Here is a 17,932-nt window from a genome sequence, read left to right as displayed (position 1 = left end):
GTCAAATACAGTATAAAGTCTGAAATATTTAGTCTACTTGTACATTCAAAACCCCCCACTTACATAACTGACGTTAAATTCTTTGGCAGTCACTTAAAAAACCTGGACTATTGACAGAAACACAACAGCTGAAAAGTTGTCCTATCCTGAGGTAATTTTAGGAGTGTTATAACAAAGAGGAATTATTAATAATACATTTTCCTGTGCAAAAGGTGTTCACCCTTTTCAAAGGCAGTCACTTTAGTCTTCTTTCTCAATTTCTGTATAGTCTTAAGAAATTCTGCTGCATCTGCTCAATTCTATGCATTGTTTAGTGAGACAGTGAGCACGTTAGAGAGAATTCATCCTATGACTAGGAAAGCAAAGAAAACACTTCAATGAATTGTAATCTTGAGTTTACCAGCAAGATTAATTATATATTCTATCAGAACACCCACAAATTAGAATGCTGCTGCACATTAAAATGTACACACTGTAGAGAAGCTGGGAGAGAAAGGAAAGATGATTTATGGAGACATAACAGATGTCATCTGAACATAATTAAAGGAGTCAGTGTCAAGTACATTCTTAAAACTCTCTATTGTTTGCATACCCTTTTAGTACAACAGCTTGAAAATAATGCACTTGGCAAACAGTTTTTGTTTTGTTTTGGTTTTTGCTGAAAACCTAATGGAACACAGCTTCTTTCTTTTGTTTGTTTACCAGCATAATCAGTTATGTCAACATAGTTCTCGGAACTGTGTCCTTCTATTTACTCCACAGCAGAAGAGCACATAGCATTGAGACAGACAGACGAGCTATTTTTTTTTTAATTAAAATTTCCTGGCAACAGAGTGGCAAAGGATGTTAGAAAAAAAATTAAGTAAGACATTTACCTTCCAGGGGATAACTCCTACCAAATGAGAAAGATAGGTCAAAGTTAAACCTAATACTTGACACTGTTCCCTTTAAAAATGTGGGAAACAAACTTTTTTAAACCAAATGAAAGTCTGCTCAAATATCATAAAGCAATCATATATTAACCTACTCTTTAACCTTCAAGAGTTGACAAAGCCTCTGCTGTTGAAAAGGAAGATATATTAGTAAAAGCTATGCCTCTTTTGCTGGCATGCTGCATTCTTACAAACGGCAAGGAGGTATCCATTTTATACAAGCTGGGTTAGGGTATGTCTACACTTAAAAGGCTACAGGTGCTCTTGTAGCACTTCAGTGTAAATACTCCCTACAGTGACAGGAGAGGTTCTCCTGTTGCTACAATTAATCCACCTCCCTGAGAGGTGATAGCTAGGTTGACAGAAGAATTCTTCCATCAGCCTAGCACTGTCTACACTAGGAGTTAAGTCGGCACAGCTAAGTCTCTCAGGGTTGTGGATTTTTCACATCCCTGAGAGACGTAGTTATGCTGATGTAAGTTTTCAGTATAGAGAAGACCTTACTGTGTAACTATACCCAAGTTGTGAACCATCAAGATATCCTAATTATTTAAGTAGTTTTACTATAGTTTTTACCTCCAGAGATATTTAAATTCTTTTCCCATTAGATAAATACTTGGTGAAAAATGATCTGGGAACTCAATTAATTATAAAACTATGTCTTGTTTAGCTGCACCCCCACTGAATTGTATAAACCCTGTTCTAATGAAATGTTTAGTATCAGAGTAATTCTAAGTGAACCTGTTTACACTCTGTGTTATTGTTTTGCATGTGATTTACCTAAGCATGCATAGTGTACAATACTTGGGAAAGGATTAACATTTTTACTAAATATGTATGATTTACCAGTGCAGTAGTACTGGTAAGAAACAGACTGAATATAGATATGTGGAGTAGATGCGTACGTTGTTCTGGTATTTAATGAACCTTTAAAAAACAATATTAAAATGGTGCACATGGCTAAGTTCTTGTATCAGACTGGGGAAGTTTACCTCACAAAATCAAATCAGCTATAACATTAAAACATTTTATACAATAGTAAATAACATTAAATTACTTCTGGCTTTTAAAAAATGTTTCACTAACCTTTTTAATCCTCTTTTTGCATAATAAATAAAATATAGTACAGATATTCAAGGTAACTGACTAGCTACATTAAAATGAGCCTTAAGAAAATTCTCTCATAATTTTCCATTTAGGAAGCTGATTGATAATTTTGTGAGGTACCTGTCTCTCCAAAACACTCAGGCATTAATTACCTGATATACCTCGTCTACACTGGTAATTTAAAAACCTAACTATAGAATGTGTCAATTATATATAACGCACATCATTTGCTAAATATGGCACAGATGCTAAGTGTTCACATCCACAAGTCCTTTGCCACATAACATGTTCAGGTAAAATACAACACTGAAGAATAGAAAAGTGCCTGTAACCAAATATAAGACACACAAGTAGTAATAAATTAAATCTTATTAAAACTGATATAAAAATTGTTCAAGTGTTTAAAGTATCAGATATGTCATGCAACAGAAAGATAGATGATTCAGACAGGTATACCATGCATTATAGTTTGCATTCGTGGTGTCTGTAACCATACTCCTTGGCCAGTGAGTGCTAAGTACCTGAGGCAATGTCAGTCTTGCAAGCAAAACCAGGAATGTTCCATCTCTCAGTCTTCTGTACAAAACGTTTTAGGGAAGCTATGCCTCAGAAAGTTAAACAGGCAAACTCAGGCTCTACGTTGATACGTTGCTGCATTGTAAGAGAGCTGTACTGGGCCATATGTAAGGAAAGCCATCATTACTTAATTACATTTTCCAGGCAATGCAGTTCACTATATACCAACCTCTTTACCAAAATGTGCTTACTTGAACTTGCCAAGTTTGCACACTAAGAAAAGGTCTTCACAGCACATATAACATCCCCCCCCACCTTTTTTTGGCACAAAACCGTTCAGATTCTCAGGTCAAGCTCTTCACCACACAAGAATTCAGATATATTAACCTGCATAGTACATCAGTGCTTATTCAACCATATAGTAAACTACAAAGACAGCAAGTGCCTCCACTTTGTTAACTAGCAATTCTCCCTCCTTCCAAGGGTAGCACCAGTACTGTTACACATCAGACAAGGGAATGTTCTTGCCAAGCTCTTTAATTCCCTGGAGAATTCGCTTCATATGACCTACTTTCGTTATCCCCAGGTCCTACAAAAGAAAAGGAGAGGAGGGTTTTATTTACAAAAGAGAAGAAGCCCAATGCAATTCAGCCATGCAGCAGTTACAGAATCCTTTACAGTTCATTTTAAGTGATCTGCAACAGCAAACACATTTCTAAATGTGGAAATAGCAAAGTGTTATCTAACGTAACAAAAAATATATATTACAGACTACTTATCATGAACCTCTTTCTATTCAGCACAGAGAAAATTACTTACCTGCAACTACTGCTGTATCTCACACAAACCCTTACTTTTGTGTTCTCCTGACTTCTGTGCACAGCCATTAGGTTTTTTTAAATTTCCAGAAATTGCTCAATCTCCCTCTCCTCTCTAACATAGCAGTTGTTGGCTTCAAGGGATGTGATAGATCATAGCTTCCATCTATCAATTTTTATTGCATCTGTGGCCCTAACATGCCTCTTTTAATTAGCAATACACATATCCCCATGGGAAAGTAGATGTAGGTCTACAGGTATGTAGGACAACTTTCCTTCAGAGAACAATAGCTAAGGTTAGAGTGAATTTCTCAGTCCAGAAAGATAAGTATCTTAAAATGGATATGCTTGGTAATTAGAGGAAAGTTTTATGACAATGACATCTAGAAGGAAAACGGGAAAGTACACAAGAAACAAATCTGAATGTATTGTATAACTTTCTGTATGTACATCAATGAGGCAGTTAAGCTCAGCTGAAATGTTCTCGATAGTGTTTTCTGGGACCCAACTCTTCAGGATTGGCAGTAGCAAGGAACTCTTACGAAGAGGCTGCCTCCCCTCAACCACCCACACCTTTGGAACTCATTCCCTTTGGCAGTGAATTTGCAGAATTTCAAGGGCATTGTGCAAGAATTATTTATTTGTTTCAGCTTACTCATTTTCATTCACTTTATTTCAACAGTTTGTCTACATTTTTTGCAATAACCATCATACTTTTATTTAACCCAACCCACTATGGGTTGCTTATGGAATTAGTTTTTTGTTTTTTTGTAAACAGTGTATAGTTGAAATAAAAAAGGAATTGAACCTTGTTTAATTTGTATTGGTCTAGTGGTCAGAGTAGCAGAATGGGATTCCTGACTCTGCTACTGACTATGTAACTTCAAGCAGTTTACCTAAAGTTTCTGAGTCTCAGTTTCCCCATATACAAAACCCACCTTTGTTAAACACTTTGGAATTCTTGGATTAATTATGCCAGGTAAGTGCAAGGTTTAAATATTATTAAAGTTATTTGAAAAATTATGAACATATGAACTATTTCTGAAATATAAAATCTTCCACTTTAGGAGGACACATTTTCCACATCAAGGATAATAAAGAGAGAAAGGGCAGCATAAAATAATTCTTATTTTAATGTACTGAAAAAACTGTGGTAACAATATATATATCATGGTATGCACACTTTCTACAAGAGTTCACATATATATGTTCTGAAGACATCAAAAACTCTGGAAATAAGCATTGATACTTAAGTTATTATGCAATTTAATTTCCATTTACCCGCCTGAGACAAGGAGAGTGTGGTATAAAATTGAAAGAAATCCCTTTTGCTATACAAAATTTAAGTGGGTACAAACTGAACACATTGGCCTCTCTTCACCTTTGAAGATTTGAGTTCAAATTCAGGTTAGGCAGGAAATGGAAAGAAATTAGTCCTGTTTCCTAATGGACAATTATCTACACTACAGCTCAAGACCATCATATATGATGATTCAGCATAATTAGAAGGTCCTGCTCAGAATGGACCCCAGACTAAAACTGCAAAGGTATTGCACATTTAGTTGATTTGACAGACTAATGTGAAGAAACTTGTAGCACATCTGTCTGTACTGCACTTTGTTCTATCCTCTGCTGTCAATCTCACTCTTTCTTGAGTATTCAACAAAAACATCTAAAAAAGAAAAATAGTTAATATATGCAACAATTAATAAACACAGATAACAATGACAAACTTTCTTCCTGAGACCAAATGGGCATAAAGTTATAGATTCAAAGTTGTAGAAAATTTTCTTATTTGCCTTCAAGTTAATTTTCTAATGAAGAAAAAAAAGTTCAAAGCAACTACTCAGAAACCTCCTTGCAACAATTTGTCAGAGGATCTACTGTTTCCATCTAAATTAGTCACTTCAACATAGAATGAAAATAGAATATCCATCTTTCACCAGCACCACCAAACCTGGGCATGAATTTGATGAGGCTTTGCCAGGGTTTTCATTTGTAGGATTTTTTGGTAGTTGAACATTGTAGCAGGATTTTGTCAGACTTCAGGGATTAGAAAGAGGACAGGATCATGTTATGACCCTTTCAGCATATCAACAGCTCTTTCCTCAACCCTAGGCCTCAGACTCTCATTACAAATTCTCCTGGTCCCTCAGTTAAAGTCTGCCATTCTTGAGGGAAAAAAACAAACAAAGGTAAAAAAGCTCTGAATTTTCACTTGTGGAGATCTCCCCAAACCATTCTGTTGAGAAGACAGCACATATGGCAAGTTTAGATGCCAAAAAGTTTCCAGGGATTCTTTTATTCTGACTTTCGCCCCACACAAAGGGAGGGATTTGTGATTTGCAGTGTGTTGCTGTTCCAAAGTGCACCCCACCCTCCAAAAGCATACATTAATCACCTTATATATGGTATCATATCTCTCTATTTATCTGACATCTGATTAACGAACTTCCATTTGGCCAACATTTGCTCTGGGTTTTCAAAGATGGCAGCTAACATAGCTTGGAAGGGGGACCCTAAGCACAATTTCAACTCTAGCTCCAGAGCAGGACCTCCCCCGCACCCCATTTCCATGCCACACAGCTAGCTACATTGCCAGCCCACCTCACAGTTTCTAGCACTCAGTGACGTAAGTACTCAAGAGGTCCTTGAAAAATAACTGGAGAATAACCTGATGAAAGTTCTTGCAACAATTTTCTTCTTAAATTGTCAGCGGTCAGGGAATCTTCATCTGTACTATATTCTGGAGATAAGGCTAGAGGCTGCCTTCTACCTCCCTCCTCCCCAGCCCAAAAAAGGTCTGCCACTCAATCTTTAGCAAAAAGGGTTCAATTCTAATATTTCCAAACAAACAATACATATAGAATTCTGCGTTAACATATTTAAGAGCAGAGATTTCCTCTAGCTTTATTACTAATTTAACAAAGACATCCAGTGAGTCCAAAATCTAACAAATTTAAAAGGATTTTTTTAATATTCTCTAAAAGAGCTTTTTTTGAACATTGTAATTCCTATTAGAGGCACGGTGGGTGAGGTAACAGCTTTTATTAAACCAACTACTGTTGATGAGAGAGACAAGGTTTAGCGTAGACGCCACCTATGCAGACAGGAAGGGTTCTCCTTTCAGCACAGGTAAGCCACCTCCCTAGGAAGCAGCAATGTTGATTAGGGGTCAAGTCGGCTTAACTACACCACTCTGGGGTCTGGATTTAATTTTCTAGTGTAGAGCAGGTCGCAGAGCTTTTCTTCAGCTCTGGGAAATGTACTTAGGCCTGGTCTACTGTAGGAAATTAGGCTGGTATAATGACATTGCACCATAATTCTAGCAAAGTTATGAATTGGGAGCTTAAATTCATAACTTTGCTAGACTCTAAAAATCATGGACTGAACAGAGATACCAGCTTTATAGCTTATTACAAGAATTCTATAACCCACTAACACCTCCCCGCTTTTTCCTTCTCCCTGCCCCCTTTTTCCTTCCCCCATTACTGGAGTATGTTAAAGGGCCACTTCATCTTGAATTGTCCATTGAAATGTGTATTACTAATTAGGCTAAACAATCTGTTCCATCTTGTATTTAGATGTGACACTGAGTATGTTTCTCAGACCTGAAGAAGGGCTCTGTGTAAGGTCGAAAGCTCATCTCTCTCACCAATGGAAGTTGGTCTGATAAATAATATCTCATCCACCGTCTCTCATATCCTGGGACCAACACAGCTACAACAACACTTAATTTCTATTACTCAGTTAACAAAAACTAAAGATGAAAACAATACACAACCCTCACCATAAATTTCAGTTTGACTCTCCCTATACAACCATCCAGATCCTGCATCTTCAAATATAGGACACACTTCTGTGCTGAAATCTTTCTATAGAGATATTAGAACTACAATACCACTGTAGCCCAATAGATACTCTTGCAGCTAGGAATATTAGCAACCAGCTCTCATGCACAGGAGCAGTTTTAAAATGCTAATAACTGTAAATTAGTAGAGAGGTTAATTCTCAGGGAGAAGAAGAATTTTCCTATTTTTGAGTAATGCATGTACAAATAAGCATCTTAAATGCATTAACAATATAAAATTAAAGGGTCAGAATCACTGCTATCCTCTGTCTGCTTTGAGCTTGTCTGACCAGCAAAAAACAGGTTTATGGTTCCTGAGTGACACAGAGAAGCTGGAGAGTACAGATGAAACCAGCATATATTACTTTCTAGCCTCATAAATAAAATCCTCATAAAATGAGTGACTGGATTTTGCACAAGCATTGAAAGAAAAAAACAAACAAACCAACAAAAACCTCTACAATCAAAACGTCCACTGACAAGGAGATATTTCTAAAAGTTATGAAAAAGGTGAAGTGGAGGAGTTATAATAAAAGCCAGATGTAATCTTATAACAATTCAATAATCCAACCCAGCCGTCCTCTCCGGCCCCTCCTCCTTCAAATTACAGGTTGAGGCAATGACTGGCCAGACTGTTTGGGCTTCCCAGGAGTTTATTGTTCCTCTCAGTGTACGTCCCCATGTAGCTGCACAGATTATTTGGGAAGCACTTGAAGACATGCTGAGGGAGTCTGCTTGTAGAGCAGACAAAGGGAACTGAGGTCTAAGTCAGGCCTTCCTTCTGCAGCTCCTGTGGCACTGACAGTCAATGTTTCATTCTCACCACCATCAAAAGGGAGAGATCTTGTGGATAGAAGGTCCATGCTAAGATCAGGTATTTGGGGCTGGAGAAGGGGCAAAAGAGGCAGAGTCTTGAGGGACAAGACTCTTGAAGATGTTCTCCATTTTGAACAGATGCCCCAGAGAGGCACAAACTGAGTTCAGGACACACCAACTATGACTGAGAAAAGACTGGTGTCGGGTTCCTCAGCTTGATAAATTACTTTCAGCTTGGATGCTGGGGTGAGGAGGAAGTGGTCACACTCCAGCACTCGGGATCTGGTTCATGAAAGGGCTTTCCTGGTGATAAAATTTTGCAGTAACCCTCTGATTGTAGAGGAGAGAGGTGGGCCGGCAGGCTTAGTTATAATGGGCAACAGACAGAAGCCATTTCCCATAGCTCAGGCAAGGTGAGAGGTAAATTCACTGCAGACAGTCTAGGGAATAGGATGGTTACACACAGGTGAGGGATCAAAGACCACGCCACATAGTACAAGTACGGGCCTTGTACAAACATTGATCACAATGAGGAAAGGATGTAGATGGATCCTAACTTCCATGTATATTGAAGACCTATTAAGTTTTCACATCTCAGTAGTCATGTGGGAGAAAAATATGATAGGGGAAATCTGTGGACATGTTTTCCAATGTCCTTGTAGCACAGGGATATATCTTTATCAACTCAGCAGTCAGAAAACTATAGGTGCCGAGCATTGTCTCTAATTTGTGGTCTGCATTCAGAATTCATGCTAGTATTGTTTGCAACAGACAGCCTTAGTGCTCCACTCATCTATTCAGATATGCTGCTAAAACATAAAAATCACAAACATTTGGCCAAAGGGTCTGCTGGGATTTAATGAGCACTTTTACTGGAAGTTCCACAGCTATTCTTGCAAAATTATGAAACACTCTCAATGTGACACTGTGGTTAATGCACATGACCTAGCCTCTTTGTAGTTCATGGATAGTGGCACCACTGGCAATTAAAAATCACTTTGATTCATCATTTGCCCTAGCTTCAAGGAGAGTCCGTTAATGGTCACATTGCAGAAAGCTACTTGGTTAAGTTTCAGTTTGATCACATAATCAAAATGATCCTTGTACAAGGCCAGAGGGACTTGCCTTTCCTGCTGTAATGCTGTTTACTACAATTTCGATCTCTTGAGTTTTTAATTTCAAGGGTTTTTATCATTTTGAGACAGTCACAGCCCTGGGGTGCCGAGTTTCCTGTCTAGCTTCTGAATCGTCTAGTCCCTGTTCAGAATGACTGCACTGCACCTGAAACGGGGGGGTAGGGAGAAGACATTGTCCTGGCTTGCCAGAGGAAGGTAGCAGTGTTTTACAGGTAGGGGGAAAGGAAGGAAGTCAGAAGCCAATGTAAAAAGGGTGGGTGGGGGCCAGTATAGCAACACTGATTCATCCCCTGGGTACCTAAGGACGGAAGACTTTAAAAGGGGCAGATTCAGACATTAGAAGCCCTTTCTCCACGCAGCAGGCAAGGCAGCACCCACCCTACTTCCCTCCCCTCGATGTGCAAATATCAGGTTGGGTTAAGACTTGCTGTGGGCATTGCACTAGTTACTCCTTTTTAGGGGGGCTGGGAAGGAATGTTTTCCCTCACACCAAATTGGCTTCAGTGGAGTGGGGGTCTTTCGCTTTCCCCACAGTGCGTGTCAGGGAGGACCTATTACAGTGAGGTGGAAAGGGTGTGAGGCTATATGTCGCAACTTATTCTGTAAGTGTGGGGCAGATGTCCAGTGCAGGTACTCCACAGAGAAGGCATCCAGTGACCAAATAAATGGGCTGGTAAAGCACTTAAAAAGGAGGTGCTAGTTAAAGGAACAGAGCGGGCGGGGGGCGGTTCAGGGCTCCTATGATTGGTATGGCAGAGATCCAACCCACCTTTCTTATAGTCCACGTTAACCCTCCCCTACAAGGTGGGGGATGGATGCTAAGGTCTAAGCCAAGGATTGGCTGGGGGACCTGGATGAAAAATGAGAGGGGGTTGATAGAAGCCCCAGGTAGTTATTTGAAGGACATGGAGTTGCCTGCACTATACTCTTTTATCTGCCAGATAGTCCCAGACATTTAATAATATAGCTGCGGCCTCATTAAATCCATATAAAGTTTCCTTCTTTCAGTATAGCTGGACAATGGGCAATTATACCAGAGACTGGAATGCTGTCTGTGATGTATTATTTGGAAAATTTTCTGTTTCTTGGTTCTTGCAGGTTTGGGATCTGTGAGGCCTCAATGGAAGCGTTTAATGCAGTGACAAAGAGGCTCACGGGTCTCACTGATGCAGGATTTAACAGAAGGACTAGTGACATGTATAATACAAGACTAAGTACATTACAAGAACACAACTACCTTTGCCAACAGCATTCCTCCCATGGCAGACATATGTCAGCACTCTCTTATCATGAAGTATTGCAGGCTATGGGAGCAATTTTTTAAACAATTTAATGGAGCATCCTTACAGATGTCCACATGGAAACAGCCTAGACATGCAGCAGTATTCAGATGTGGCTGGACACAATGACTTGTGTTTTAGAGGTAAATGTTAGGATACTGTATACATTGAAACCTCTTGTTTTATGAGAAGTTGCACATTTTTGCATGCAGATTTCTCAAACACATTATCAAAAGGTCACTATTTCTGTTCCAGGAAAAAGTAATTTAATCAATCCCCAAAGATACTGTCTCTATTACATATAATGGATGCACTTAGGTAGATCCTGAAAAAGACCAGCCATCTCAGATAACACCATTTCAAAGTGCAAACTAGCTATCATTTGCCAGGCTAATATTTTTCAATGCATTAATATTTCTTCTTCCAAAACATGGTTCTTATTAATTGGAACTGAACAGGGAGGAATGATTTTTAATTTTTTAAATAAATGATCTCAGAAAGATAGAAGCCTTGATTTTTTTCACAAAATTAAAAACTGACCAAAAACAAAACAAAAAGTTGTTCTGAAGGATACATTTGAACACTTGACAGACAAATTCATAAGCCTGCAAATGGCCAGTGTGAAGACTATCATCAAACTGTTCACCTTCCACACACTGACTACTGAAGTAATGTATTCATAATTTTAAATGAACTTTTACCTACTGACCTTGCACTAGATACATTTAAAATAATTATCACTAGCCTAATAAATTGATTATGAATAATTTGCCTTCCACACTGATCTTCTTTAATAAATCTAGTTAAAACTGAGGTTTTTTAAAGTTAACAATGTAATATATTGATGTAGGTAAGACAATAGGAGTGCTTTCACTGTGCCTGATGGAACATACTATCATTCTGTATGAAGCATGAGAAAAGAATCTCCAATATTGCTAATATTCTTGGTTTGAAAATACAGGTCAACATACAAGAAATTCAGGCCACAGGACAGCGTGTAGTAATTTACTGCATATTTGCACAGTATAAGCCAAGCTACAAGCACATAACAGAAGCAAGGACAGGAGAAAGGTTTTGTTTTGTTTTTGTCAAACAAAATTCTCAAGAGCAGAAAAGTAGCACAAAGGAAATACCTTAAGATCTCGCCTTTCCAGGTGTAAAAGCTCAGAGCCTCGGATGTCATGGCTGATGAAGATTTCTTTGTACTCTCCCAAACTGAGCAGATCCAGCCAAGCAGCAACTTCATCTGTGCCCCATTTTTGAACTACCAAAGTTAAGAGCAAAACCCCCTTAATTTCTACATGCTCAAATGCATTACAAGCAAAGGTTAGGCCAAAGAGAGTGGAAAACAGAGTAGAACTGCCGTGCTAGCAAAGGGAAAGATTAAAGGTGTCATTTCCACAAAAACTGAGTTTCTTTTCACATGCAGGTCAGAGGTTAGCAATAAACATTAGACGGTATCTAAACAAAGATGGGGTTCTTTGCTTTGCAGCCGTGCTTTCAGCTTTACTCCAGTTTCCTCAATAAAGCCATCAAACCTCATATACTTCAAATTCACTTTTAATCATCTTAGGATCAGTGGTGCAAGATCCAGGTTTGTTCCACTGTATACTAATGACACTTTATTGGTTGCAGTGCAGTCAGAAAAAAAACCACACTTCAAATATATACTGAACTCCTATAGCGATCGCAGCATGTAAGCCCAACTTCAGAAGTTTTTCTAGTGCTCTTAATTAATGCAACAAATATTCTATTAACTATACCAATTGCACAGGCCATTAAAAAGCTCTTTGTCAACATTGTTCTCTAAGGTTAGTTGCCCACATTAGTCTTAATAGGCCAAGTTTATTCAAAGAAAGTAGTTTTATGCTACTATTATTCTTTTGTACCTTTGTTTATCTTTCATTCAATGCTGATTAGCTTCAGACTGAAGTACTCTAATATGCTTTATATTTTAACATATTAGTGAACTAAGAAGCTAAATTCAGATTAACAACTAAAGAGAGCTTGTTCTGCATTTGAAGGCAGTTTAACACACTGCCTGCTGTGAAAGACCAAGGTGTTGGAGCAGTTTTAGGTCTGTTGTGACACCAGTTATTTTCAGGGCAGTATGTTCACAGATAACAGTGGGGAGAGAGGAGAGTGGAGTTTGTTCAACTTCTACTAACTAATTAAGAGAGCAGGATTTTGTTTGATGTACAGAATTAACTGCGGTGAAAACTTATTTGGGACTTTAAAGGACGACTGGTTCAATTAAACAAGTGTTAATGAAAGCCATTGTGCAGCCTCTCAGACTACCCTGAAAAACCGAAATCAGTGCTTTATACAGAAACAGAACTGGTTTATAAATGATTTGTGTTGGCATGGAGTTAGTTAAATAAAACCACCCAAACAGACACATGGGACCTTCTATCCCAAAAGTAGATGGCAAAACAGTAGCTACAAAATACTTCTTCTATTCACCTAGTCGTTTGGGGATCCTATTGACACACACCTGCTAAATGTACTGCATGAAATCCTCATCCCATTGACTCCTCAATCAGCAAAACTCCCTCTGACTTCAGAGGGGCTAGGATTTTATACTCTAGGTGTTGCACATTATTTTAGCTATTATGAAAGATATGAAATCATGTTTTGTTCCAAAAGTTATGATCTTTCTTGCAATGTCAAAACACATACCAGGCTGAGGGCTGCTCTTATGCTTTTGGACTTTTTCCTTTTTAAACTTTGGCACTATGCGAAATACTGTACTTCTGTTGTTTCTCTTAGAATAATCCAGAGGTGGATCCTGCATGGAAAAAGAGGAAAACAACCACTAAATTTTAAAATTGCCTCACTCTATGATGGGGAATTCTAATTTACTCTTGTCTAGTGAAATAAAATTATTTTCACTTAGGAGTAATAACCTGGCCTACCTCATCATCATTTGGTTGGAAAACATAATAAAGCCATGGAATCTCAGCAAGTTTTCTCAGTTCAGTCTCCACACTGTGTAATGCATCAGACAGCAGCTCTTCATGGGGAGGATCCAGTTGCTATTTATGAACAAACCAGAAAAAGAATGTTAAATGGCTGCCTTATACTGAAAGTAAACAAACAGGGAATTTCTTACCACATCTAATTTCCCTGCACATGCATTTCACCAATCCATTTGGGTTGGTCCTAACTACAAGAATGACTAAAACAGCTAAAACTTTGGTGTGTGCCCACCTATCCATTTTTGCCATCACTCATCACACTTCAGAAATATAAATGGAGATTTAAAGCACATGAGAGAGTCTCCCAAACTAATAGATGTACAAGCCCAGAGAAACCAAATTTACAGTAAGAAATTCCCTAGTCTTGTAGTCTTGTACTTCCATCAATCCTAGGGTGATCAGACAGCAAATGTGCAAAATCGGGACAGGGTTGGGGGGTAATAGAAGCCTATATAAGAAAAAGACCCCAAAATCGGGACTGTCCCTATAAAATAGGGACATCTGGTCACCCCAATCAATCCAGAAGCACAATTGGTAATCAGCATAGTGCCAAATGTAAAAATATTAATATTTTGTGCTTTTCCCAATTCTGCTATAAGCTCATAGTTGTATGCTCTTATTGCTGGACTATGCTGTCACGCAACAAGGGAGGTAAGAATTTAATAAAGGCCAGTGGCCTGGAGAAAACTTAGATAAAAAACAGCATCAGAGAAAGCAAGTGTAACTTATAGTTTCAGGAAGCCCAATGCTGCCATTCCTCAATTTTTTTCATGTGATGTACAGCTCTTCTCTGGTTAGGAAGTAGAAATTGAACGGGTGGAGTAATCAGGATTCTTTCATGAAGGCCTTTCCAAGATTTCAATGTCCCTTGAATAGACTAAGCAAAGAACTAGGAGCTAGAATACCCAAATTCTAATCCCAGCTCTGACAGTGACTCACTGTCTCTGTGGAATGAGCAGGGTGAAAAGTAGGTATGTTGGAGTCAGAAATAGTAACTTGCCCTTTGACAGCCTATTTTATAAATTGCTTTAAAAAAAAGAAAGGTAAGAATCATTATCCCCTTTTGCAAATAAGGAAAAAAGAGGTGTGCAAGAAGGTAAAGTGAGTTGCTCAGGGTCACACAGCAGGTTAATGGAAGATGTGGGAATAATACACGTCTCCTGAGACCCCCCATCATGTGATTCACCCACATGTGAACAGACCATATGGAATTGTGCCCTGAGTTGGAAGTCCTTAAGGAGAGAGGCACACAAGCCACAATAGAGTAACAGTCATTTTAATGAGTTTTGAAAATTCTAACCCGTGTCACCAAGAAAGAGCTATTAAGATGTGAGCTTTGTCTGTTCAATCTTCCACTGTAGATAGTGGAGCGAATGGGGGAAATACATGTGCACATGCACAGAGTCTCCTGCCCAATGATGACAGCTGTCATTCAAGAAAAAAAAATATGTATCTTTGTTTTGCTGAAACAAAAAAAAATCCATACTGAATTCCACATTCAGGTTATTTTGAAAATGACCACCAAAATCAGTACAGTTGTTCCCATTTGAAAATGAATTTAAAATTAATAATTTATTTTATACTACTTCCACATTTTCAGTCTTCAATCTGCCATAGAGTACATTTTGTACTGAAATGTAGCATTGTGTAGAAGCTGTAATGGAGGAAGCTGGAAATATAGGCTGAGACTTTTGGCACCAGGAAAGGTGTTGGTGGCCATTTGTGATGTGGGATAAGCACAATAGCTGGATATTTCTGCTAAAAAGATCCATCATGTTGAAATGTTAAATTGCCATCATGAGGTTTCAGAGTAAACACCCCACTGAGATCGATGGGACCAGTCACACTTCTCAGAGATACACTTTGGGGTTGGGATCTGAATCAAGCAGACACATGGCATCAGTTTAAACTGCCATTACATTTTCAAAATTTCAAATTTAATTTTCATAACTAAGAGGACTTGAAGTTCATTATTTTTCTATTGAAATGAAAGCATAGATTCTAGGGCACAGTTTTGCATCGAAAGGTTGGATTCTGTGTTGTCAAATTCTGCAATTACAGAATACATGGTATCATGGATTCGATTTCAAGAGTCCATTTGTCTGTGACCAAGATAGTCCTGACTGGTGCTCCTGCAGAGGGGATCTGTAGGGGCTGGACCTGCTGGATAGTAAAGATTTACATGGTTGCTGAAAAGGCCTTTGATCTCTAGTTCTGGAGGAAAAAAGTGTTCTGAGATATCTTGGTAGGTAGAATTTCATAGATTTCATAGACTTTAAGGTCAGAAGGGACCATTATGATCATCTAGTCTGACCTCCTGCACAATGCAGGCCACAGAATCTCACCTATCCACTCCTGTATCAAACCTGTGTCTGAGTCACTGAAGTCCTCAAATCATGGTTTAAAGACTTCAACGTGCAGAGAACCTTTCGGCAAGTGACCCGTGCCCCGTGCTGCAGAGGAAGGCAAAACCCCCACAGGGCTTCTGCCAATCTGCCTTGGAGGAAAATTCCTTCCCAACCCCAAATATGGCGATTAGCTAAACCCTGAGCATGTGGGCAAGACTCACCAGCCAGACACCCAGAAAAGAATTCTCTGTAGTAACTTAGATCCCACCCCATCTAACATCCCATCACCAGCCATTGGGCGTATTTACTGCTAGTAGTCAAAGATGAATTAATTGCCAAAATTAGGCTATCTCATTATACCAGGGGTTGGCAACCTCTGGCACGCGGCTCGCCAGGGTAAGAACCCTGGCAGGCCGGGCCAGTTTGTTTACCTGCCGCGTCGGCAGGTTCAGCCGACAGCGGCTCCCACTGGCCGCGGTTCGCCATTCCAGGCCAAGGGAGGTGCAGGTCGAGGGATGTGCTGGGCGCGGCTTCCCACCACCCCCGTTGGCTTGGGACGGTGAACCGCGGCCAGTGGAAGCCGCGATCAGTCGAACCTGCCGATGCGGCAGGTAAACAAACTGGCCCGGCCTGCCAGGGTGCTTACCCTGGTGAGCTGCAAGTTGCGGACCCCTGCATTATACCATTCCCTCCATAAACTTATCAAGCTTAGTCTTGAAGCCAGATATGTCTTTTGACCCCCATTACTCCCCTTAGAAGGCTGTTCAAGAACTTCACTCCTCTGATGGTTAGAAACCTTCATCTAATTTCCAGTCTAAACTTATAATATATGAGATATACCTTTCTCATAGAACTGGAAGGGACCTTGAAAGGTCATTGAGTCCAGCCCCCTTGCCTTCACTAGCAGGACCAAGTACTGATTTTGCCCCAGACTCCTAAGTGGCCCTCTCAAGGATTGAACTCACAACCCTGGGCTTAGCAGACCAATGCTCAAACCACTGAGCTATCCCTCCCCATCTTCCTGGCAGGCAGTTTATATCCATTTGTTCTTGTGCCCACATTGGTATAGTAAAATACTTTCTTCCTTCTTGCCATTAGAGTATCTGTATATTAACATTTTTTTCTAATGAGAGCTCTTCTCTTGTAAGATGTTACTGTTTAGTGTAATGGGATTGGAATTCTTAGTTTTCCATTGTTATGGGATTTTTTGAAGAGATTCTTTTTTAAGAAGTTTCTAAGACTTATGGAGAAAATACAAGAGTCACAGCAGCCTTAATTTTTTTGTTCACCCCACAGGCTGCTTGATGCCCTTTGAGTTGTACAATGGTGTCTGGGGGAGGCTTGGAGTCTGGGCATAAATGACAAGGATGCCTCTCTCTCTTTCCTCTGAGGAGGACATCACTTTAGAATGTTTTCATTTTCTGGATTATTCTGTTTTTGATTTGTTCTTCTCAGGAGAAGATAAAAAGTGGACTGGTCCAAACAGTATGGGTTTCCTCAGATGGCACTTATCTAAGGTCTCACATAGAGTCTCAGAGAATTACATTTTGGCAGTTGAAAATCAATTAATTCTGCTTATAGTGAGAAACTGCACTAAGGGCTTGATCCTGCTTCCACTGAAATCAATAGTGAAATTGAAGCAGAAATAAGAGAATTGACCAACTTAGTGCAAGATCTCTTCTCTGCATGTCTAACAGACCACGAAGTTTTATAACCTTCCTGTTTCTAATGGAAAGATTAGCTCAGTGAATTAGAGTCTGACTTGTCAATTAGACCTTCTCAGTAGGGGGAGGAGGAGTTTGAGATGGAAGGAGCAACACTGGTAGAGACAACCCCACCTGCCTCCACTCCCAAACAAAGATCAACAGGCAGTACAGACAATGATGGTATCAACTGCATGGCTGTCAGGAGCACGGATGCAGAGAAGGGGAATGTGGAAGAATTGGACAGATGAAAAGAGGTAAAAATAAGGAAGAAGCAAATTAAGAGATCTGCTTCTTTATCAGGGGAGACAGTTAAACTGAGTATGGTGCCTGACTGGTAGTTTAAGTAACACCAAAACTTTCATCTGTATCTATCATCTCCATGGGTCAGCCCAATCTACGTTATTTCAGCACTGATGGAAGTACAAGCCAATAAGACTGTCCAGGG

General features: G+C 39.4%; 1 protein-coding gene across 2 annotated transcripts in view; it reads right to left on the bottom strand.

Annotated features, from left to right (window-relative positions):
• Window positions 1–807: 807 nt before the first annotated feature.
• DGKH (diacylglycerol kinase eta) overlaps window positions 808–17,932 on the bottom strand; it is a 275,087-nt gene continuing 257,962 nt past the window's right edge. For both annotated transcript variants that reach the window (XM_050947072.1, XM_050947081.1), the window contains 4 exons: window positions 13,371–13,490; window positions 13,135–13,243; window positions 11,589–11,719; window positions 808–3,144 (listed from right to left, as the gene is read on the bottom strand). In XM_050947072.1, coding sequence (XP_050803029.1) covers window positions 3,055–3,144; window positions 11,589–11,719; window positions 13,135–13,243; window positions 13,371–13,490 — 450 coding nt within the window. In that variant the 3' untranslated portion in view covers window positions 808–3,054. The remainder of the gene's footprint in view (window positions 3,145–11,588; window positions 11,720–13,134; window positions 13,244–13,370; window positions 13,491–17,932) is intronic.

Source organism: Gopherus flavomarginatus, chromosome 1 (assembly GCF_025201925.1).
Source record: "Gopherus flavomarginatus isolate rGopFla2 chromosome 1, rGopFla2.mat.asm, whole genome shotgun sequence".
Lineage (NCBI taxonomy): Eukaryota > Metazoa > Chordata > Testudines > Testudinidae > Gopherus > Gopherus flavomarginatus.
The sequence above is the reverse complement of the archived record's forward strand: the minus strand, read 5'-3'. Positions and strand labels throughout refer to the sequence as shown.